The sequence below is a fragment of the Nothobranchius furzeri genome, chromosome 6 (genome assembly GCF_043380555.1).
Source record: "Nothobranchius furzeri strain GRZ-AD chromosome 6, NfurGRZ-RIMD1, whole genome shotgun sequence".
NCBI lineage: Eukaryota > Metazoa > Chordata > Actinopteri > Cyprinodontiformes > Nothobranchiidae > Nothobranchius > Nothobranchius furzeri.
The window spans coordinates 65,316,839-65,340,329 of NC_091746.1; the positions used below are offsets into that span (position 1 = coordinate 65,316,839).

Below are 23,491 nucleotides of genomic sequence, written 5' to 3' on the forward strand. Positions count from 1 at the left end.
AAGTCTCACTTTGTGTACTTCTGAGATTTCCACTAGATCAGGGGTCCCCAACTCTAGTCCTTGAGAGCTACCATGATGCTCATTTTAGCTATGTCCTTGATCCAAATTCACCAGATTTAAGTGATTTAACAGGCTACTGCAGCAGTCAGTGTGGTCAGGAGGTGATTAAAACACTGGATTCTGGTTTGCGGGAGCAGAAAATGTGTAGAACTGGCAAAACTGGAGTTAATTCTTTCTCAGTCGATGTTCTTTATGGTATCAAACAACTCCAATCACAAAATGTATTAAAAGTTTTGGAAATCAATCATTATTTTTATAGCTTAAACTCTAATTACAATATGTGTGCAGCTTGCTGTCAGTTCATTAGTCCCTTGCACTTAAAGAATGCATCTTGACATGGCTCACGTCCAAGGAAGCTTTTCAGCATGTCCACTCCATCCGCTGAGCCCCCGGCTTCCAGGATCACCTTTCTGTACTCTCGTCCAACCTGTTGTGTTTGTACACAAGATACATTTACACACAATTAGACCAACTTAAAGAGAAATGATGAGATGTAATGCAGCTTACCAACCTTTGGATTCATAATGCCTTCCTTTTTGAAACGACTGAAATAAATGTCCATTGAGTAGACCTCACTCCACAGATAGCTGTAGTACTGACCATCATAACCTCCAGCCAAGTGGCTGAAACCAGCAGTCATGTTGGTGCCTGCAGACAAACAAGCAAATATCTGTTTTCATTCCATACAAAAAAGAAAAGAAAAACAAAACCTAAAGTATCGTTGGATTACCTGAAGTGAAATACTAGCAATAGCATTTACAAATAATTAACTCATACTGTTTGAAATGCATTGAGTCAAGCCTCTTAAATTATCATCTTATGTAAAAATGTATAGTTTAACTGAAAATACACACACACACTGACTTGAGCAGGGGCAGATCTAAAGAAGATTTAAGGGGGCAATTGCCCCCCTGCTGTAGAGCCTTGGACCCCCAGCTACCCCCCTACTTGTATATCTTTAAATTGCACCTTAACCTCACCTAAGTTAATGGCTGAAATCACTCCTGATTAGTAGTTTATGTACCTGAATTTGTTTCCCGTGTTTAAGTTTTCTTTTGACATCGCCTACTTAAACAGAATTTTCACATACTTCAATGAAAAGGTCCAGCAGGGCCACCCCGCCCAGACCTTTTGCACCTCCTTCTTCATCTATCCACTGATCATCAGAAACATAGACTTATTCAAGTATTTAATCATCTTGCTTAACTACAAAGTACAACTTTGTAATAGCAAAAATACAAATCATGTACATAGTGAGCTCCAAAAACCTGAACCAAATATCAGATTTCTTAGACAAAAGCCCTTTTGAATGCTTTTATGAAATCTGAACCGATTTCTACAACCTCTTCCTCTTACTTTCCTTCCTACAAATATCTTCTGCCCTCTAGTGGGGAAATCTAAGCACTACAGACAATAAGTGCAAGTTTTTATCTAAATCAAATTATTTAATAGAATAAAATTACTCAAATTCTGTGATAACATGAAGCTGACATGTGTGGATTGTGTTTGCTGGTCTTTATCTCTGACTGATGTGTTCCAAATTTCCCACGAAAGACAAGAAAAATACTCTGTTGCACAACAAAAGGCAAACCCTCATGCAAATAAACTATAAACATGAGGATAAAATGATTAAATCTGTTTATAATCATTCATATTTATTACATTTAATTAAGTAAAAATGTCCCGTGAATAATATGTCTGTGGCTAATCCTTGGCTCTGTCATGTGATCTTACTCCTGTTAATGTTAGAACTGACCAGGTGTGGCAGGAACCTCCAGGATGTCCTGACAGTACTTTGCAAACACTTCAGCGGTATCTGCCTGTGCACTGGAGTGAAGAGACTGGTCCACTTTACTGAGGACAACCTGGCGCAGGTTCATCAGACCTGAAGAGCAGGTGAGCTCATCAGCAGAGACACTCGCAACGTTTATTTAACTGTCACAGATAGTGTCAACGTCTCACCAGTGTTGGCTACTCTAGAAGCTATCAGCTTGTCCAGCAAGTTGTTTGGGATGGGTGTCCCATCCTTGTAGTGGCAAGACATTCTTCTTAGAGGCTCCTTTTCCCAAACCCAGTTTTCCAACATCTGAGATGGAACTTCCACAAAATCTGTCTCTACCAGCGTTCCACTGAAGTCTGAAAACATGGTCTGATACATGTGCACGCACGCACACATACACACGTTAGCATCTGCCATCTAACAAGCACGACTCAAACTCCTAGTTGTGAGTACAGAGGAGCACCTTAGAACAGAGCTCATGCATCACGTGGCCGAACTCGTGGAAATACGTCTCCACTTCGTGGTGCTGAAGCAGAGAGGGCCAGCCTTTCCTGGGCTTTGTAAAGTTGGCCACCATGGCTGCCACTGGAAGTCTGCGCTCTCCATCAGGTCCTCTGCAGCCAGGCAGGAGCCCAAAGCAAGCAGCGTGACCGTATTTACCTTCCCTGCAGAAAGTCACAGTCTGAACATTTCAACAGAGCAGAACAAAAATCGCTGATGCTTCAGCAAAGTTTTCCAGTTTTTTACAGGTTAGCTGGTCATATCCTACAAACATTCATGCATCTACAAAAATTTTTTGTACAAAATCTACCTTGGATGCAAGTCCATGTAGAACTGCCCGATCTCCTCCCCCGTTTCAGTGTCGTGAGCTGAGTAAAGTTTAACGTCTTCATGCCACACATTAGCATGCTTGACCTCGGTGAACGCCAGGCCCAGTAGCTCCTGGTAGATCCCAAACAGCCCCTCTGTCACCACCTCCAGGGGGAAATATTCTAACAGCTTGTCCTTGTTCACAGCAAACTTGCACTCTTCTACTTGGTTCATGTAGTAGGGCAAGTCCCAGGCATTGATCTGCCCATCAAACTGGTAACCCTTCATCAAGCACTCCCTCTTCTTCAGGGAAAGAATATATTTCCTTTCCTTGATGCCAATCGGCTTCAGCTTCTCATGGATGGAATCTGCAGACAGAGAAGGGATTCTGCATAGACTCGGTTCACACGGCGGGATAATCCTGCCAGTGTATGACCTGATTCTCCATTTCTGACAATCATAAGGACGTGCCAGATTGCTGTACTGACCCTAAAGATAATCTTATCAAGTATTCCTGCCATGTGTGGTGACTTAAGAGTGCTCAGGTCTGCTTGGAAGGACTCCAGGACAGCTCTTATCATAATTTGGGGATTTTCAACATGTACAAACAAGCATGCATTGCCTGCTGAATTTGCTGTGCAGCCAATCAGAAAGGGAAACATGCTGCATGCTCCTCCCCCGCCTTGTTTGCTGGCAAGACACGTTTTATCTTGAGGTTTTTTGAGATTTCCCTTCTGATCGCGGAACGTTCGTGTGTGAAATTGGTTCGTGGGTAGTTTTTGCCATGTGGCTACACACCACAGCACTCACTGTCGGACCAAAACAATTTGTATCTGTGATTTTTCATCAGCGTGTGTGGTCTCTTATGTTTTGAAAACGTCCAAAATGTTTAAAATTCTGTCGTGTGAACCGCACCTTAGTCAGAGATGGAAGATTAATGTTAAAGCAGTGAAATCTACAGGAGTCTTAAAGCTTTAAAAAGTTTCTACTCAACAAGACTTGTTTGCAGCAACACACTTGTATTTATATGCTTGTGTGGACACACACACACACACGCGCGCGCTTGTGTGGACCCTTCATTGACTTCCATTCATTTTTGTGACTGTAATATGCCTAACCCAAACCCCAATCCTAACCATAACCAATGCTGTTCTATTCCTAACCCTAACCTAAACAAAAGTTATTTCACACCATATCTCTAAAACCACGTTTTAGGGTATTTTGTCATTGTGTGGACCAGCCCAATGTCCTCAAAATTTGAAAATGTCCACACACTACAGGTTAAAAGTTCAAATCTGTCCACATAAACCTATAAATACAAGTACACACACACACACACACACACACACACACACACACACACACACACACACACTTCAGCTGCTACCTATGACCCATAAATGACCATTTGTGAGGTGAACGTCGGAGCAGTTGTACCTATAAAGTCAGACACATTGGTGGCATTTTTAGCCATGTTAACCTCCAGCACATAGTTGGCATGGCTGCTGTAACCAAGTAAGTCTGCGACCTTTGCCCTCAGTTGGATTAACTGTTCCAGGATTGCTGTGTTCACCTGAAAGACAAAATAAAATGTCATTATATAGTAAAGCGTCTGTTTTTGTAGCTACTGGAGGTTCTGCTCAGTGTCGCGTGATAGGCCAGAGAACAAAAGCTCTTCTTAGCTCAGTCTGGCTGCATTGTTCCTAAACCTTTTCCTCCTGCTTTTGTTGGGCTGAAAGACAACATACCGTGTTTTACTAGCTACACCTCAAACAGCAAGAGAGCAATATGGGTTTTCAACATTATAAATGTAATATTAATGTGAAAAGGGAAACATGTAATCAGTGAAAAGGTTTGTTTTGGGTTATTGCCCTCACTGCCATCATAAAACATCACAGACCTCAAAGGTTTCATAGCAGTTCACAAAAATATAAACGCATTCCTCTGAAACTGGACTAAATGGACAAATAAGGGAAAAATCTGCAAATATTTAAGTGAACAATTTGTCTAAAAGCTTGAAGAAGGATTACTAGAGATCGCTTAACAAGATTTCCAAACCATGAGACTATTTTCAAGTATTCAAGGGTACTAGTACATGTATTTTTTGCAACAGGGACATAAAGTGTAAGTCACCTCTTTGCACCTGCTGTGAAAAGCCCTTTCCATCTTCCTCCTGGTCTCAGGACTGTGACACCTCTTCATCAGAGGGTGGTAGTGGGGATATTCCAGCGTCACTTTATACTTTCCCTCTGTCGTCTTCTCCAGACCATTAAGGTAGCTATCAGCAAGTCCAGCTTGATTAAAAAAACAAGCGTAAACAACAACTCAAGTTTGTCCTCATCAGATAATTATGTGCATAAACGTACCGAGCTCTTGTTCAGAAAAAACAAGGAACGTGTTGTCTTCATTCAGATTCCTGTTGAAGTCTATGGAGAGCTCACTGATGAGCTTAGATAGTCTTTTTATTTCCTTTAAGGGGGAAAAAGACAGAGCAAGAACGTCATGCCGTTTTCCTTTTTTGTCCATCAGTAACGTGACCCAAAAGGACATACAGACCCAACCTGGCATCCAAAGACCCGAACCACAAGCTCTCAGATAATAAAAGACTTTAGTCCATGGGCGGATGTGGGTTTTTTTTTCTTTTTTTTGGGGGGGGGGGATGTCCCCCACTTTTTCCAAAGTCAATTTTTGTCCCCTGCGCTTTTTACTGTCCAAAAACTCTATCACAAATAGACACTGGTTGAGCACTAGGACCAAGCGGAAAACAACCACTTGAGTTGAAGCCTGTTTCCCATTAGAACTCTCCATGAGCTCATCCACTGGCTCTGCTGATCCTTGCCAACGTGTGATTGGCCGTTCCTGCTGTCACTCCGTGTTGTAAACAGGATGTGCTCACTTTTCTGCATGCAGTTCTGCATTCCTGGCATTGCATAAAAGAGCCTCTCTAGGCTGTAATTGTATATATGTTTTTGTATACTTACTGCTGTGATCCCCCTTGGTCCTCATGCTGGTTGTGTCCCCCCCACTTCTAAAGTCAAAACTACGTCCATGCCTCAGTCCATCAGTAGACATGGTAGTGCAATTCAACAGGAACAGTGTAGTATCCATCTCGATCGATCAGGTGACCGATGCAATAGTAAATCCAGTCACACCTATTGCTGCATTACCTCCTGCTTGTCTTTAGAAAGGTGCAAACCTTTCCTCTGGCCCAGTCTAACCAGTCTGTCTAAGAATCTTTTTTCTTCAGGTGAAAGATTGTCTTCAAGCTTGGTCTGTAAAAACATAAACCATACAAATATATTGTCAAGTTATCCAGCAATACAGGAAATAAATATGTAGAATTTATTTGGCACCGCTTATCACATCCAAAATATTTAGATGATATTTAGATCTAATCAACGGCCAGCTCACCTGAGTGATGTGTAATCAAGTGACTGCAAACGAGGCACGTACCTGTAGGACAGTAAGTCGTCTGAACACGTCCTCCCGCATGCTGAGGTCCACGTCAAACTCAGACAGCTTCTTGTCTGCCTCTGTGCTTGCTAATCGAACCTCTTTGTAGGGGCAAACATACTGGGGGAAGTCAAGGATGTGGCGTGATGCTAGGTGAGCAGAATAAGCATAAAATGAGCCGGACAGCTATAATTCTTCACAATAGATTTTATTTTTCAATGCATGCATTTTCTCAAAAATTCCCATGAAAAGATCACAGACTAATGGATCTGTTCACTTCCTGCTTTTTCCCTGGACCAGGACTGTGAGGGCAACAGCTTCAGTGGAGATCCCTAGACATTCCTCCCACACCTCCCTCTCTCCAACTACCTTCTCCAGCTTATCCCAAGAGACTCCAAAGCATTCCCAAGCCAAATGTGAGACACAATCTCCAGTGAATCCAGAGTCTGCCCCAGTGGGCATATCTGGAACATCTCAGATGGAAGGTATCATTATCAGATGCCCAGAACACCTCAATTTCGATGTGGAAGAGCCGTAACCCTACTATAAGCTCCTCTTCAATGGCTGAGCTTCACACCCTATCCCATTGAGTGAGTCCAGTCACTAAGTGGAGGAAATCCAATTCAGCTCTTTGTACTAACAATCTCATTCTTTTAGGCATTAGCCACAGCTAAGACATGACCATAGACGAGAGTTGGAATGTAGATTGGTTGATACATTAACAGTTAAAAATTTTTACTCAGCTCTCTACTACAAATCCAAATTACCGAGTTTGGCCAGCCAATGATTGGCTAGGAAGCAGAGTCACCAATTGGTCTAGAGTGTTCCGCCTTGTTGCCTGCCTCCTTATCCATGTCTTTTTTTTCCAGAGTCAGAAAAAAGGCCACTGACTAAGCAGAATGTGCTACTATGTTTGCCACTCATTGCTAACGCTAAATAGGCTCAGGCGTGGCGTTGCACCACAGCTGAAATTCCAGCGCCACGCCTACAAGATTCCACCCCCCACCCCCCCAAGGACCCACAGAATCGAAACGTTTCACCACAGATGTCGCAGGGCAAAAAAATGGTCCCCACCACCACCTCCGCTCTCACGGACGGCAGCAAAACGATCCGCATTAAAATGACGAACGAAAGTTTCGCTTTTTGTTCTACTAAATGGACACTAGGGGGTGCTAAAGGCAAGCCTAAACTGCCAAGTGTGCCTATTAATATTAATTGATGACTGGAATTTACCAACATGTGATGCTTTTCTTCCCCTTTCATATAAAAGTCTCTTTTCGGAGTACTTCTCGAATCCGATGGCACCATCTAGTGGCTGAAAAGCATATCGCACAAATGATTTCTCTTTCGGTTTTTTAAGATGGCGCCTTCACGTTTCGTATTTATGTCCTTCTGTAAAACACGTTTTACACGTATTATTCCCATGTCATGTTGTGTTCTCATTTTTATATTTTAGAGACTTACTTGTCCAGAAAAGTTCATCATCTCCGCATCAGCCGAGCTACGTTCTTACATTTGAAGCATGTAAGTGGTAGTCAAACGCTATTGGTTAGTTCTAGTTTCCTATTGCACGAAGCTCTGCAAGGCGGGGGGGGGTGGGGGGGGGTGGGGTTCTTTTTTTTTTTTTTTACCGTGTCCTGTCTGGCTGTGAAGCAAGCAGAATTGATGTCTGAATGCTGGTGACAAGCCTTACAGATTTATACTCAGGTGGAGCATCAAAGCGTTTGCTTTTAATGTCACGCCTGATACTTAAAACAAAAAAACAAATTAAAAAAGATGTATTGCTTACATTATATCACAGTACATGATAAGACGATAACTTTTACAGATTTCTGAAAAATTGTACATCATTTCTGAAAGGGGAAAAGTCCAGAAAGATACTTTAAGTCACGCCTTTTTTGATCGGCCCCATTTCAACCTTTGTTTGGATTAAAGAATAAATCCGGAGATGCAACCTTAACAAACTGGATGTTTTATTTACTCATAGCTAAATGTCTAATGAATTAAAACATGTTTTCCGGCAATGAAGGAACCAGCTACTCTTTGATATAATTTTAACAGTTTAGACATAAATTGTGCTGTAACCAACCAGAGAGTTCAGTTTGTCAGTAATTAATTGTTGGGGATTTTTCATGATTTCCTGAACAAATAAAATTAATCATACTTATCCTTTTGACTCACATGCATAATCCAGCTTTGCATCAGCCAAAGCCTTCAGTGTGTTTTCAGCTGAGACATTTTCAATGTTTATTGATCCAACATCATCGTAGACCTTCTTTATTCTGGAAATCAGAATGCCCGTTTTGGTCCTGATGTCATCTGGCGAAAGATCCCACCTTAGTGGGTTTCCAGCCTGAGAGCTTGCTCTGGCTGGTACTGACACATGTGGGATAGTCATCCTAAGGTAATGCCTGGAGAACCTGGAAGAATAATAGACACTTTATTCTAAAAACTGTTAATTTCTATGAAAAATCCAATTTCATTTGACAAAATGAGAAAAAAACATTGTGCAGATCTAACATTATAGGGAGCCATGTACCAAACATGACCTTTGTCATATTGATAAAGTGTGACGGTAACATATTGTTGGCTTCAGTCATGACCATGTGACAAATCTTCATCCTCATAACAAAATTGTGCTCAATTAACAAAAAAATTCAATAACATTTGTGAAAGATTATTGGTGTTTGAATCTTGAAACCAGATATTGAAATAATCTTTAAATTTCATCCAAAAATTCAAAAACATTTGCCAAAGTGTGGCCTGCCTAATCTAAAATAAATCAAGACAATCCTGAAATTCCTTTCATTTATCCACTTTTACAGAGACAAGGAAAGAATGTTCAGATATAATTGTCATTATTTCTAATGTGATTATGTAATAAAAGTAGATTAGACACAACCAGGCAGACATAACGGCATGCTGCAGTCATTCAACACCTTGATGCAAAATCAAATACACTTTCATGAGTTGGGTCATTCCAAAATCAAGTGCACCCCTCTGCAATGATGTATAGAGTACCCAAAGGTCAAGTATTTCATCAAAATGAACAGAAATTAACTTAATTTGCAGACACAAACACCCCATCTGTCTGGCCTCCAAACAACAAAGCACTGCACAAGACCTTGTCACCAGATAAAGGAGAGTCTGGGGACTTTGAATTGGCCTCTCAAATCTCTGGTGCTGAGGTCACTGAGCTGGTTAAAAAGCTCCTCTGTGGCAAGGCTCCGGGGGTGGGATCCGCCTGGAGTTCCTTAAGGCTCTGGATGTTGTGGGGCTGTGTTGGCTGACACGGCTCTGCAATATCGCGTGGACATCGGGGGCAGTCCCACTGGACTGGCAGACCGGGGTGGTGGTCCCCTTATTTAGAAAGGTTGACTGCAGGGTGTGTTCCAACTACAGGGGGATCACACTCCTGAGCCTTCCTGGTAAGGTCTATTCAGGGGTTCTGGAGAGGAGGGTCCGTCGGATTGTTGAACCTCAGATTCAGGAGGAGCAATGTGGTTTTTGTCCTGGCCGTGGAACGCTGGACCAGCTCTATACCCTTAGGGGCATCCTGGGGCGTGTGTGGGAATTTGCCCAACCAGTCCACATGTGTTTTGTGGATTTGGAGAAGGCGTTTGACCGCGTCCCTCGGGGGCCCTGTGGGGGGTACTCCGGGAGTATGGGGTACCAGGCCCTCTGATATGGGCTGTATGACCAGTGTCAGAGCTTGGTCCGCATTGCCGGCAGTAAGTCGGGCTCATTCCCAGGGAGAGTTGAACTCCACCAAGGCTGCCCTTTGTCACCGATTCTGTTCATAACCTTTATGGACAGGATTTCTAGACGCAGCCAAGGTGAGGAGGGCATACGTTTTGGTGGCCTGAGGATCAGGTCTCTGCTTTTTGCAGATGATGTGGTCCTGTTGGCATCATCAGAAGGTGATCTTCAGCTTTTGCTGGAGCGGTTTGCAGCCGAGTGTGAAGCAGCTGGGATGAGAATCAACTCTTCTAAATCTGAGACTATGGTCTTGATTCGGAAAAGGGTAGAATGCCTTCTCCGGGTCAGGGATGAGGTCCTGCCCCAAGTGGAGGAGTTTAAGTATCTCGGGGTCTTGTTCACGAGTGAGGGAAAACTGGACTGTGAGATCGATAGGCGGATTGGTGCTGCATCTGCAGTGATGCGGGCGTTGTACCGGTCTGTCGTGGTGAAGAGAGAGCTGAGTCTGAAGGCGAAGCTCTCGATTTACCGGTCGATCTATGTTCCTACCCTCACCTATGGTCATGAGCTTTGGGTAGTGACCGAAAAAACGAGGTCGCGGATACAAGCGGCCGAAATGAGTTTTCTCAGAAGAGTGGCTGGGCTCTCCTTTAGAGATAGGATGAGAAGCTAGGTCATTCGGGAGGGGCTCGGAGTAGACCCGCTGCTCCTCCACATCGAGAGGAGCCAGTTGAGGTGGCTCGGGCATCTGGTCAGGATGCCTCCTGGACGCCTCCCTGGTGAGGTTTTCCGGGCATGTCCAACTGTGAAGAGACCTAAAGGTAGACCCAGGGCACAGTGGAGGGACTATGTCTCTCATCTGGCCAGGGAATGCCTTGGGACTCCCCCGGAGGAGCTGGCCCAAGTGGCTGGGGAGAGGGAAGTATGGGCCTCTAGCCTTAGGCTACTGCCCCTGCGACCCGACTCCAGATAAGCGGATGAAAAAGGATGGATGGATGGAAGCGCCGCCGCCACCTGCATTTCAAGGTTAGGAAAGTATGTGTAAGGTGGATGGAAAGAAGGGCCAGGCGAAGAATTTATGCCAATTTACTCCAAGAGATGCGCCTGGAAGACCCAGAATCCTTCCAACGGTACAGCCGCCTGGATCCTTCGAGAGGGTAATGGAAACAGAGGGCCCATCTAGGGGTGGGCGGCATAAACGGTATACGGTAGAAATGACATTAATTTGGCCAACGGTAGAGATTTTCACTATATCGGCCTATCGCGGTAGCGCATGTTGATGACGTCATCAAGCGTCGTCTGTTGAGGCTGAAAGCATGGAGCCTGTGGTGGAGGAGGAGGAGGTTCTCGTAAAGAAGACCGGTGCAACATCTGTCATTTGGACTTGGTTTGGCTTTAAGGAGTCGGATGTGGAGCAGAACAATATAATCTGCAAAGTATGCCGGAAGAAAGTATTAGCGAATAGAGGGAATACATCTAATTTGTTTTACCACCTCAAAACGAAGCACGTTGTAGAATACGAAGAAAGCCAAAAACTGCGTCCTCAACAAACGCCCAGTCAGTCCAGCGGTAAGAAAAAAGGTGGTCTTACACACCAGCAGACAGATATTTTACAAGCATTTGCTAAAGGCACTCAGTATGAGAACTAATCAACGGTGGATTGATATTACAAATGCCATTACCACGTACCTGTGTAAGGACATGGTGCCGTTTCTTACAGTGGAGAAAAGCGGCTTTCCGGACATGATTAAGACACTCGATCCACGTTACGAGGTACCGAGCCGCTAACACTTCAGCCAAACAGAGATGCCAAAACTGTACAAGAAAGTCCGCGAGCAAGTAAAGCAAGAAAATTAATAAATTTTCTTAAAATGGCATTTTATACTGTTTGAAGTGTGTTTTTATTCTGCTACTGCAATGCATCTGGTATGTGAGTATGTTTAGAAACAGTCGTTTTTGACATATATATATACAAAAGAAAGTCATATATCGCAATATATACCGTTACCGCACATTTTTCAAATTATATCGCAATATAGATTTTAGGCTATATTGCCCACCCCAGGCCCATCGATCCGCAAGGTACCGTTGTTTATTTTTCAGACACGCAGACAGGGCAGGGGGCTGCATCTGAATACATCTTGGGTCATGTGAACGCGCTTTGATTGGCCACTACAATATTTCAGCTCAGCCAGCAGCTCAGTAGTGCGCACACGATGGGTTTCTACCCCCCGTGAGGTGGAAAATATCTGACTGGTCAGATATTCGGCTCAGCGTCTCGTGAGGTGGAAAACTCAGTCAAAATCAGGCACACACGGCGAGGTATCTGCCGAGCAAACAGTCATTCGAGGCCATCTCAGGAACATTGCTAAGCTGAGTCCCATTCTGTCTCGCTCTGAACTTGAGACAGTTCTCCACACCTTCATCTCCTCACGCTTAGACTACTGTAACTCTCTTTTCACATGTCTGAGCAGAACCTCCCAGAACCGTCTACAGGTGGTTCAGAATGCCTGTGCTCGGCATCTGACCAAGTCCTCCACATCACCCCGCTTCTCCTCCAGCTTCATTGGCTGCCAGTCAACTCCAGGGTTCATTTCAAGATCCTGGTTCTGGTCTATAGGGCCTTACATGGACAAGCACCATCATACATTGGTGATCTTCTTAGTCCCTACACCCCAGCAGGTCCCTGAGGTCCAGTGATCAAAGCCTACTGGTTGTGCAGCACCAGGCTAAAGACCAAAGGTGACAGATCATCTGCTGCTGTGGCCCCCGGACTCTGGACCTCTCTCCCCCTGAGCCTGAGATCAGTGGACTCGGTGGTCTCCTTCAAAAAGCAGCTGAAGACTCAATTGTTCAAGCTGGCTTTTGTATGACCTTCTTCACCACACTCTCTTTATTCTGCTCTCCCCACCTATTCCACCTTCCTCAGGATCCACTGATTTCCCTCTTTCCTATTCACTCTTCTCCCTTTCTTAACATTTTTTTCTTTTAAATCGCAATTGCTTATTCTTGCTCATTTTAAATATATTTTTAAACATTTTCGAAATGCTTTTTTATATTTTTACAATTTTTATATTTTTTGTTTGTGTGAAGCGCCTCGTGATTTTTATCTTGAGAGGCGCTATAGAAATGATATTTTCTTCTTCCTCAGAATGCTCTCGTGTGTGGCAGGCTTAAGAAACTTGAGTGGGTGCCCAGCTTCTCCTGTCTCCATATATATATATATTATAACACAACTGATTAAAACGAATGATTATCTGACTTCAGCTGAGCTCCACATACTGTAGAGGCAACAGCACCATCTGAATTTGGTGGGATGGATCAATTAAACATTTAAACCACGTGACCCTGTTTCATAGCAGAGGAAGAAACATGCCAAGTCAACCAGCTGGCTATCAAATGACAAACAAAAAGCGCAAAATAGAACAAAAGTTACTCAGTTGTATATGTACAGTCTATGGTTTTCAAACAGAAGCCCACAGCACGTGGAGCAAATTGAAGGTAGTTCTGTAATTTGTGGCACGTGCACGTTTAATAACAGCTTTATTTCTTGTTTTGAACCTCTATGAAGCCTACCTGAAACGCGTTCGGCAGACAACTCTTAACGCACACATGCTGGAACAGTTCATGCGTTTATCCGAGCAAAGAAGGGGTGTTTCTGACAGTCTTACTGTTTCTTTAGCGGTACCAAACCAACACGTCCAGCTCGGTCCAGCTTATTTTTTTCTTCCAAAAAGGGAAGTGTCTTCCGCCGTCTTCGCGCATGCGCAGAAGAGGATGACAGAATCCCTCATGACGCGCGAGCAGCAGACAGCCTCGGATCTCAGGTAGGTGGGGGACACCGACCACCACCCCTTTCACATAATGTTATTAATAACTAGTCCTGTTAGCTGCTGAAGGCTTGACGTTTGTGACGCAGTTAATTTAAATGTATGTTCTTTCTCCGCATCCTAGTCTGCTCAGCGCGTGCCCTGCTGTCAGATTAGGCTTTAAAATTAGCTGCGTTGTTGTCTGAATTAGCTATTGTGGGCTGTGGGCTTTTTTTTTTTTAGTGTCGGACCTGCATGATGGATCAAAACACCTCTGCTCTCCAATTCTGGTATTACATCACATCTTCTGCATCACTGCGTGTGTCAACACACACACACACACACACACACACACACACACACACACACACACACACACACACACACACACACACACACACACACACACACACACACACACACACAGGGAGGAGTGACTGTGCTAGGCAGACCATAATGAACATAACGCATAAGGCTTCAGCACGTGATGGAAATATCAGCCAGTGTTTGTGCCTGCAGAGGGCTCTCAGCATCTAAAACAATGATTAGAATCACATTTGATTCCTCGGGACTTGACGAGAGTGAGGTGGAACACATTGTCACAACAGCCAGCATGTTAATGGTGCAAATATAGTGTGCTTCAATTCATCTGATGAGTTGTCTTGGAAACAAGAACTGCACCACCATTCTAGGTGTAACTGAAAGCAATAAAGGGACTAAGGGTAAGGACAGCTTGCTGTTGGGTCCAAGAATTATGTACAGGCACTAAAGTGTGTCTGCACAATAAAACTACATGTTAATGAAGCTAAAAGGTTTAGTTTGGTTAGAATTTTTTCTACTGGTTTGTTGTCTTTGGTAAATAAATACATTTAATCTCACTGCAAACTGCTCATTTGTGCAGGAGTGTTGTGTTCTCCAGTGATGTGTGATAATAAACTAGCCTGGCATGCCATCTTGTATATGTGAATATATATAGTCTGGCTACAACCCATAGACAGAGCTCAGTAGAGGGGCAGAATCTACCAATGTCTTTCAAACTGTCTCTGCATGCAATTGGACAGCGCTAGGACCAATCAGAGCAAGGAGCAAGGTGACAGATTCATAACGGTGGTAATCAGTCAACGTGGCAATCTGCCCTGCGCCATCAAAGAATCAGAAGCCCAAGTCTAAATCTTCCAAAGTTGATGCCAAAGCTGTTTCAAACCAGCACTGTTCCTGCAGGGTATCCGCGGGTCCTTAAAAAGTCTTAAAAAGTCTTAAATTTGTTTTTCCAAATTTAAGGCCTTGAAAATCCTTAAAAATGACAAATAATTATTAAATCCAGTTTCCAAAGGTCTTAAATTACCAAAGACCCAATAAACAAGATTCTTTTATTTCTATAAAATTTTCGTGAATTTCTAGTTTGTGTTCAGCATTTTTTGTGTATGATATTGGCATAAGCGGAACCGTACACGTTCAGTTGGTTGTGAAAGGGGGCTATTTTTAGATGAGCACATTAGCTGGTTAAGCTAGTGGGAGCTTGCGCCATGGGGAAGTGAAAGTTTAATGGTAACTGGATGACTAATCCCACGTTTGCGACGTGGTTAGCACCGGTTCCAGGCAATAGCTGGAAATTATAGCTTGAATTTAATTTTAAAAACAGCTTAAATTTGGTCAAAGTGGTCTTAAAAAAGGTCTTAAAAAGTCTTAAATTTGGCTCCCTTAAACCTGCAGATACCCTGTCCTGAGTCGCTGCCATCTTTGCTGTTTTGCTCCGTCGAAGCTCTGGTGTGATTGTGTTAAAAAGAAAAAGTTCAGCGTCTCTCTATAAATGTAGACCTGCTAAAGCTACAACAGAGCGTGGTTAGACCAACCTACAGAACTAAATCTTTTACTACTGCTACACTTTGTCTAGATTTCCACGGGTGCAAGCAGTGCAACAAGTAAAGTCTTAAAATCACTTGGAAATATGTGAACTGTCCCTTTAATGCTGTTTTTTTTTCAGTTTTAGTTTAATTAGAACATTTAGAATCGAATCTCATTCAAATCTCTGGTGCAGAAGTTTCTAGGTGAAAATGGCGGTGGAGAAGCGCCTGGCGTATTCCATTGTGCAGTTCCTACGAGACCAAACACATTGTGGAGCGTTGAATTCTGATGAGCAGGAGAGTCTTGAAGGTAGGTCAGATTCCTCAGTGCAAGCATGTCTGCTCTGTCCACTTCAGTAAAACGATCCTAAATGTTGTAAATAAAAGCAGCTTTTAACACAGGAAGTGAACAAATAAGATGGGCATGGTAAAAACATGCCTTTAGATGTTTCTGTAAAATTATTGCTAACCTAGCTTACTGCTAATTCTCCTCTCCAGTCGCTGTCCAGTGCTTGGAGACCACTTTTAAGATCAGCTCCAGTGATTGTCACCTGGCGGGGCCACAGCCGCTCAGAGAAATATTCCTTAATGCCCTGCTCAAGGTGGGTCCTGCAAACTGCTTGAGGGTAGATTTTTCATTTAATTCATTTAATCAATACTATTTACTGATGTTTACACTTTCATGTAAACATTAAATGGGGCTGCACGGTGGCCCGTTTGGTAGAATTGTTGCCTCGCAAGCAAGAAGGTTGCAGGTTTGAATCTGGGCTGCAGCCTATCTGTGTAGAATTGGCATGTTCTCCCTGTGCATGTGGGGGTTAGGGAGCTCCAATTATCTCCTACAGACCAAAACATGTGTGTTAATTGGAGACATCTTGAATTCTCTATTGACCCTTTGCACCTGCGCCACCGAATCACTTGGGTCCACCATATTGATTGGCAAAAGCATGTCAACAGTGAGCAAAATGAGTACTAAGTGATTGAAATTGTTTTCTTGTTGTTTTTTGCAATGTTTAGCCTGGCTTCAGCTCTTTTAGGCCCAGTTCAGTTATCGGAAGAAGCAGCACAGCTAGCTGGGGCAACAACGAACTACGGGAGTGTACAGAGAGGAAAAGTAGTGGCTGGGGTTGCTTTTTTACCAGTTTAGCCTGGTTTCTACTAGTTCAAGTCTAGTTCACTTCAGAGAAGATTTGCAACATCTAGGTGAGGCTCACAGAGAGCAGTGTTTACAAAAGTCATGTGTTAACTAGCTTAACAAACTTTAGCTTACATTTTCCCTGCTGCTGTTCACTGATCTAAACAAGTTGCCAACTTTGCCAGGATTCACCTGCTGGATTTATAACATTATGCGATAAACATTGTTTCACTTTACACCGGAGCCGATAAACATCGTTTCACTTTACAATGGAGCCGATAAACATTGTTTCATTTTACACCGGAGCGATAAACATTGTTTCACTTTACACCGGAGCCGATAAACATCGTTTCACTTTACAATGGAGCCGATAAACATTGTTTCATTTTACACTGGAGCGATAAACATCGTTTCATTTTACACCGGAGCCGATAAACATAGTTTCACTTTACACCGGAGCCGATAAACATCGTTTCACTTTACATTGGAGCCGATAAACATCGTTTCATTTTACACCGGAGCGATAAACATCGTTACACTTTACACTGGAGCCGATAAACATCGTTTACACTAGAGCCGATAATCATCGTTTCACTTCACACTAGAGCCGATAATCATCGTTTCACTTCACACTAGAGCCGATAATCATCGTTTCACTTTACACTGGAGCTGATAAACATCGTTTCACTTTACACTAGAGCCGAAAAACATCGTTTCACTTTACACTAGAGCGATAAACATCGTTTCACTTTAAACTAGAGCCGATAAACATCGTTTCACTTTAAACTAGAGCCGATAAACATCGTTACACTTTCCACTAGAGCAGATAAAAATTGTTTCACTTTCCACTAGAGCTGATAAACATCGTTTCACTTTAAACTAGAGCCGATAAACATCGTTACACTTTCCACTAGAGCAGATAAAAATTGTTTCACTTTACACTAGAGCAGATAAACATCGTTTCACTTTACACTAGAGTCGATAAACATAGTTTCACTTTACACTAGAGCTGATAAACATCGTTTCACTTTACACTAGAGCCGATAAACATCGTTTCACTTTAAACTAGAGCCGATAAACATCGTTACACTTTCCACTAGAGCAGATAAAAATTGTTTCACTTTACACTAGAGCAGGTAAACATCGTTTCACTTTACACTAGAGTCGATAAACATAGTTTCACTTTACACTAGAGCTGATAAACATCGTTTCACTTTACACTAGAGCCGATAATCATTGTTTCACTTTACACTAGAGTCGATAAACATCGTTTCACTTTACACTAGAGTCGATAAACATAGTTTCACTTTACACTAGAGTCGATAAACATAGTTTCACTTTACACTAGAGTCGATAAACATAGTTTCACTTTACACTAGAGTCGATAAACATCGTTTCACTTTACACTAGAGTCGATAAACATAGTTTCACTTTACACTAGAGCAGATAAACATTGTTTCACTTTACACTAGAGTCGATAAACATAGTTTCACTTTACACTAGAGCAGATAAACATCGTTTCACTTTACACCGGAGCGATAAACATCGTTACACTTTACACTGGAGCCGATAAACATCGTTTACACTAGAGCCGATAATCATCGTTTCACTTCACACTAGAGCCGATAATCATCGTTTCACTTCACACTAGAGCCGATAATCATCGTTTCACTTTACACTGGAGCTGATAAACATCGTTTCACTTTACACTAGAGCCGAAAAACATCGTTTCACTTTACACTAGAGCGATAAACATCGTTTCACTTTAAACTAGAGCCGATAAACATCGTTTCACTTTAAACTAGAGCCGATAAACATCGTTACACTTTCCACTAGAGCAGATAAAAATTGTTTCACTTTCCACTAGAGCTGATAAACATCGTTTCACTTTAAACTAGAGCCGATAAACATCGTTACACTTTCCACTAGAGCAGATAAAAATTGTTTCACTTTACACTAGAGCAGATAAACATCGTTTCACTTTACACTAGAGTCGATAAACATAGTTTCACTTTACACTAGAGCTGATAAACATCGTTTCACTTTACACTAGAGCCGATAAACATCGTTTCACTTTAAACTAGAGCCGATAAACATCGTTACACTTTCCACTAGAGCAGATAAAAATTGTTTCACTTTACACTAGAGCAGGTAAACATCGTTTCACTTTACACTAGAGTCGATAAACATAGTTTCACTTTACACTAGAGCTGATAAACATCGTTTCACTTTACACTAGAGCCGATAATCATTGTTTCACTTTACACTAGAGTCGATAAACATCGTTTCACTTTACACTAGAGTCGATAAACATAGTTTCACTTTACACTAGAGTCGATAAACATAGTTTCACTTTACACTAGAGTCGATAAACATCGTTTCACTTTACACTAGAGTCGATAAACATAGTTTCACTTTACACTAGAGCAGATAAACATTGTTTCACTTTACACTAGAGTCGATAAACATAGTTTCACTTTACACTAGAGCAGATAAACATCGTTTCACTTTACACTAGAGTCGATAAACATAGTTTCACTTTACACTAGAGCTGATAAACATCGTTTCACTTTACACTAGAGCCGATAATCATTGTTTCACTTTACACCGGAGCCGATAAACATCGTTTCACTTTACATTGGAGCCGATAAACATCGTTTCATTTTACACCGGAGCGATAAACATCGTTACACTTTACACTGGAGCCGATAAACATCGTTTACACTAGAGCCGATAATCATCGTTTCACTTCACACTAGAGCCGATAATCATCGTTTCCCTTCACACTAGAGCCAATAATCATCGTTTCACTTCACACTAGGGCCGATAAACATCGTTTCACTTTACACTAGAGCCGATAAACATCGTTTAACTTTACACTAGAGCCGATAAACATCGTTTCACTTTAAACTAGAGCCGATAAACATCGTTTCACTTTAAACTAGAGCCGATAAACATCGTTACACTTTCCACTAGAGCAGATAAAAATTGTTTCACTTTCCACTAGAGCTGATAAACATCGTTTCACTTTAAACTAGAGCCGATAAACATCGTTACACTGTCACTAGAGCAGATAAAAATTGTTTCACTTTACACTAGAGCAGATAAACATCGTTTCACTTTACACTAGAGTCGATAAACATAGTTTCACTTTACACTAGAGCTGATAAACATCGTTTCACTTTGCACTAGAGCCGATAAACATTGTTTCACTTTACACTAGAGTCGATAAACATAGTTTCACTTTACACTAGAGCAGATAAACATCGTTTCACTTTACACTAGAGTCGATAAACATAGTTTCACTTTACACTAGAGCCGATAAACATCGTTTCACTTTACACTAGAGCCGATAAACATTGTTTCACTTTACACTAGAGCCGATAAATATCGTTTCAATTTACTCTAGATACCTACCACTTTTTGTCGCTGGCGGGGTCACTGAGTTCTGATGCTACTCTCACACCGGGATGAGACAACATTTCTCTTAACGGCGATATTCATCATGATGTCATTTTAACTCACATAATCCTACTTTAAAACAATATTATTGTAAGTAATTATCTTGCATTTCACTACAGTGGAAGGCACCGCACGTCCTCCATGGTGAAATATCTATCTATTAGGATGATCAATAAATAGTCTCTGCCTCTGTGTGTCAATGTGATGGACTGAAGACCTGTCCAGTGTGTGTGTGTGTGTGCGCCCCCCCCCCCACCCCACCCCACCTCATGACTGCTGTAGTTAGGAACCAGTTCCCTGCAACCTACAGAGGAATAAGCAGATAATTTATGATTAAGGATTAAATTATTATAAATTACAGATGTAACAAATAAGGTGTGTTTTCTCTTTTCTTTCTATTCCACTTTTATTTTAATATAAATAAATGACAATATCCTAACGCAGCTTATTTTCTCTATTTAAACAGAATGACAGCCTCACCATACCGGAGTCTTCACCTTCTCCTGAAGACGCTGAACGAGCAGAGCAGCTTAAAAATGAAGGTAAATTTCACAAACCAAAAAACAACTCCTTGCTTTACATATTGAGCTTATTTACAAAATATTTTGCTCATCGACACAGATGTTTACAGCTCAAACTTTTGTACGCAAATCACACCTACCAGGCATAAAAGGTAATGGTCCAAATGTCAACATGTTTATTTCTCATCAAGAGTGAATGTGCGTTTACATTGGTTAATGACTGATTGTGTTGTAAAGCGCCTTGGGGGGTTCTGGGACACTACAAGACATTAAATCAAGTACAGACATTTTACCATAGAGCAATTCACAGTCACTGCCTCAGTGCAGCTCTATCGGTCTGCCAGGCGACACCTCCTTTTGGCGCATTTCCAAACAGGAAGTGTGGGTGGAGTAAGACTCTGGTAGGGGGTGGCTTGCTCTTTAAGATGAAGCCTACTCACATACAGTGTCTCTGGGTGCTTTAATGAGAATAAAGACAACGTGACTCAGATACTTTGGGCTTTTGAGTAACTTCCAGCTAATCGGACTGAATGCTTGTAAATATGAAGATTTATGAAATGTTTGAAAAGCTTTTCATCACCATCTAAAAGTTCTGCTGATCAAAACTGTTTTAGCAACACACTATGGATTAGTTTATATTCTTGGCGTAAAATTTTATCCCCTAAAACATCAGATCCTTTTTTTTTTCAGGTAAAAACGTAAAAAAATCAGCATTTTTAAAGCAAAGTAGTTTATTTTTGTATTTAATCAAAAGGCAAACCATTTTATGGTAATCCCAAAAACATTTTAATATAATTTAATGATAGCAGTATGAAGATTGTCTAAATAAATTGTTAGCCCTCAAGGGCAACCTGACAGCTTGATTATCACTTATAAGTTACTTTGGACTAAAGTGTCTGCTAAATACATAAACATAAACATAAATAGTTCCTGAAAGTTGATTTTTACAACTGAGCTCCATTTTCGTACACAAGGGCTTTGAACTACGGCCATCTTTGCAACTATGGCAAAAGTGAGATCCGTGCTGGACCATGAGTCCCACCCCCTGCAGAACGACCTGTCTGCTCTGGAGAGAAGCTTCAGCGACAGACTGATCCACCCTCGTTGTGTGAAGGAGAGATACTGCAGGTCTTTCCTTCCTGCTGCGATTAGACTCAATAATGAACACTCCTAATATGTAGCTCATAAATCTGTAACAACTCCTGTATCTGTGCTGTCATCACCATTCAGTACATGTGCAATATTTACTGCAACAATCGTTATTATGTGCAACAACTATCAAACTCACAATTCAATACTTTTTAAATTCTAAGTTACTCATTTAAATCCTTTTTTAGTGATATCTTTTGTGTACTACTATTTTATTTACTGTACTTGTGCTGTTGCAGCACCGCAATTTCCTCACTGAGGGACTAATTAAGGTATTCTTATTTCTTTTACCACCTGACATGAGTCGCTTTGTCTTATTACACCAATAATCTGGGAACACAGCAGAGAGATTAGGCATTACTGACAGAAACCGTTGATATAACTTTATCTGAGTGTTGTTTAACAAACTAAAAGTATTTTTCAGTTTGAACTATAATTACCTTCCTAGCTTTTGTAAGTTAACATTAACCCAACCTCACATCTGATTTATGGGGGCATTTAAAAAGTCTCTTTCGAACCCTGGCCTGATGTTTTAAACTGTGTAAAACATTTTTGTTTGTTTCTAGGGAACAATCACATGAAGGAGGAGAACTACAGATGTGCAGTAGAGTGCTACACAAAGGCCATTGATCTGGACCTGAGAAACGCTGTGTATTACTGCAACAGGTATATGGCAAGCCATTTATGCATTTATTCTATATCCCTGTGGCAGTACTAATAGACTGGTCACACTACTTTGACATTTCAATGCACTTGAGTAAAAAAATCACTAGTAAAAATGTTTGCAAAATAGTGGCACTTTTGTCTTTAAATTGATGCAGTTGTCTGAGAAAAGTCTCGGCATTGGATTTTATAGATGAGGCGCAGAAAATTAGATAATGTAATTGTACATTATGACATAATTCTGTGAAGTCTGTTATGGTTTTTGTTTTTTGCTTTGGACAGTATTTATTTACACACCTGCAGAAAGTGAACAAAAAGCCAAACTGGGTCTAATTTGAACATGTTGCAGGGCTGCAGCTCACAGTAAACTAGGGAGTTACACGGAGGCGACCAGCGACTGTGAACGAGCCATTGGGATTGACCCGACCTACAGTAAAGCCTATGGGAGGATGGGGTGAGTTTTGTGTAACTTTACTAAAGTATTTTCCTGGATATATATCAATAAGTATCACCCCTCCTTTTGTTTCTGTGGCTCCAGTTTGGCCTTGACGTCCATGAACAAGTACCCTGAGGCGATTTCGTACTTTAAGAAAGCTTTGGTGTTGGACCCGGAGAATGAAACATACAAATCGAACCTGAAGATTGCAGAACAGAAACATAAAGAAGCGTCTAGTCCAGTGAGTTAACCCTCCTGTAGGGTTCCTGCAAAATCTGACCAAATGTTGTCCCTGGAGCTGTGCAGGATATCAAATTAGTGTTACTGTTTTTTAAGACAATTTTCTCACATTCCACTTTGCAAGCATGCTTTTATTTTGTCATGCATTCCAAATGGCAAGCACTTCCTCCGATGCTTAAACTCGTGTGTCTTGTGGTGTTTAAAGAAGTCCATAAACTGGCAGAAAGAAGGCAAAACACACTGACAGCTCATCAAAAACATGCCTTTTTTAGAACATCATATGGAAATGTTTCCATGAAGTTCTATTTTTTTGCACCAACATACCTGAAATACAGAGTTTTAACATACTGTATACCAGTGAACCTTAACAGACGGCCTGCAGGCCAGACCCAGACCGCTAGACCTTTCTATCCAGCCCCCAAGTAGGGGA

The 23,491-nt window shown here is 41.7% G+C and overlaps 2 protein-coding genes across 4 annotated transcripts in view; one reads left to right on the plus strand and one right to left on the minus strand.

Moving 5' to 3' along the window:
* Positions 1-133: 133 nt before the first annotated feature.
* nln (neurolysin (metallopeptidase M3 family)) lies at positions 134-13,600 on the minus strand. 2 transcript variants are annotated; one of them, XM_015943161.3, is made up of 13 exons: positions 13,474-13,600; positions 8,285-8,523; positions 6,104-6,252; positions 5,818-5,922; positions 5,017-5,119; positions 4,784-4,944; positions 4,088-4,223; positions 2,652-3,018; positions 2,304-2,505; positions 2,023-2,209; positions 1,817-1,945; positions 572-708; positions 134-487 (listed from the first exon to the last, which is right to left on the minus strand). In XM_015943161.3, the coding sequence occupies exons 2-13, from the start codon at positions 8,499-8,501 to the stop codon at positions 356-358; spliced, it is 2,025 nt and encodes a 674-aa protein (XP_015798647.3). In that variant the 5' UTR covers positions 8,502-8,523; positions 13,474-13,600; the 3' UTR covers positions 134-355. The 2 variants fall into 2 exon arrangements, with proteins under 2 accessions (XP_015798647.3, XP_015798646.3); XM_015943160.3 differs by having other exon boundaries at positions 13,379-13,558.
* sgtb (small glutamine rich tetratricopeptide repeat co-chaperone beta) overlaps positions 13,533-23,491 on the plus strand; it is a 17,653-nt gene continuing 7,694 nt past the window's right edge. The window contains exons 1-7 of one of the 2 annotated variants that reach the window (XM_015943163.3): positions 13,533-13,629; positions 15,650-15,765; positions 15,954-16,057; positions 20,519-20,594; positions 22,289-22,388; positions 22,735-22,839; positions 22,924-23,062. In XM_015943163.3, coding sequence (XP_015798649.1) covers positions 15,666-15,765; positions 15,954-16,057; positions 20,519-20,594; positions 22,289-22,388; positions 22,735-22,839; positions 22,924-23,062 — 624 coding nt within the window. In that variant the 5' untranslated portion in view covers positions 13,533-13,629; positions 15,650-15,665. Of the gene's footprint in view, positions 13,630-13,796; positions 13,902-15,649; positions 15,766-15,953; positions 16,058-20,518; positions 20,595-22,288; positions 22,389-22,734; positions 22,840-22,923; positions 23,063-23,491 lie in introns of those variants that run through there. The other variant, XM_054744567.2, reaches the window with a different exon arrangement.

Coding starts and splice junctions, on each gene's coding strand:
- nln (XM_015943160.3), bottom strand. CDS start 13,431: ATGAACTGTTCCAGCATGTGTGCGTTAAGAGTTGTCTGCCGAACGCGT. Junction 8,524..13,378: donor GTCTGCCGAACGCGTTTCAG/GTAGGCTTCATA, acceptor TTATTCTTCCAG/GTTCTCCAGGCATTACCTTA. Junction 488..571: donor AAGGCATTATGAATCCAAAG/GTTGGTAAGCTG, acceptor CAAACACAACAG/GTTGGACGAGAGTACAGAAA.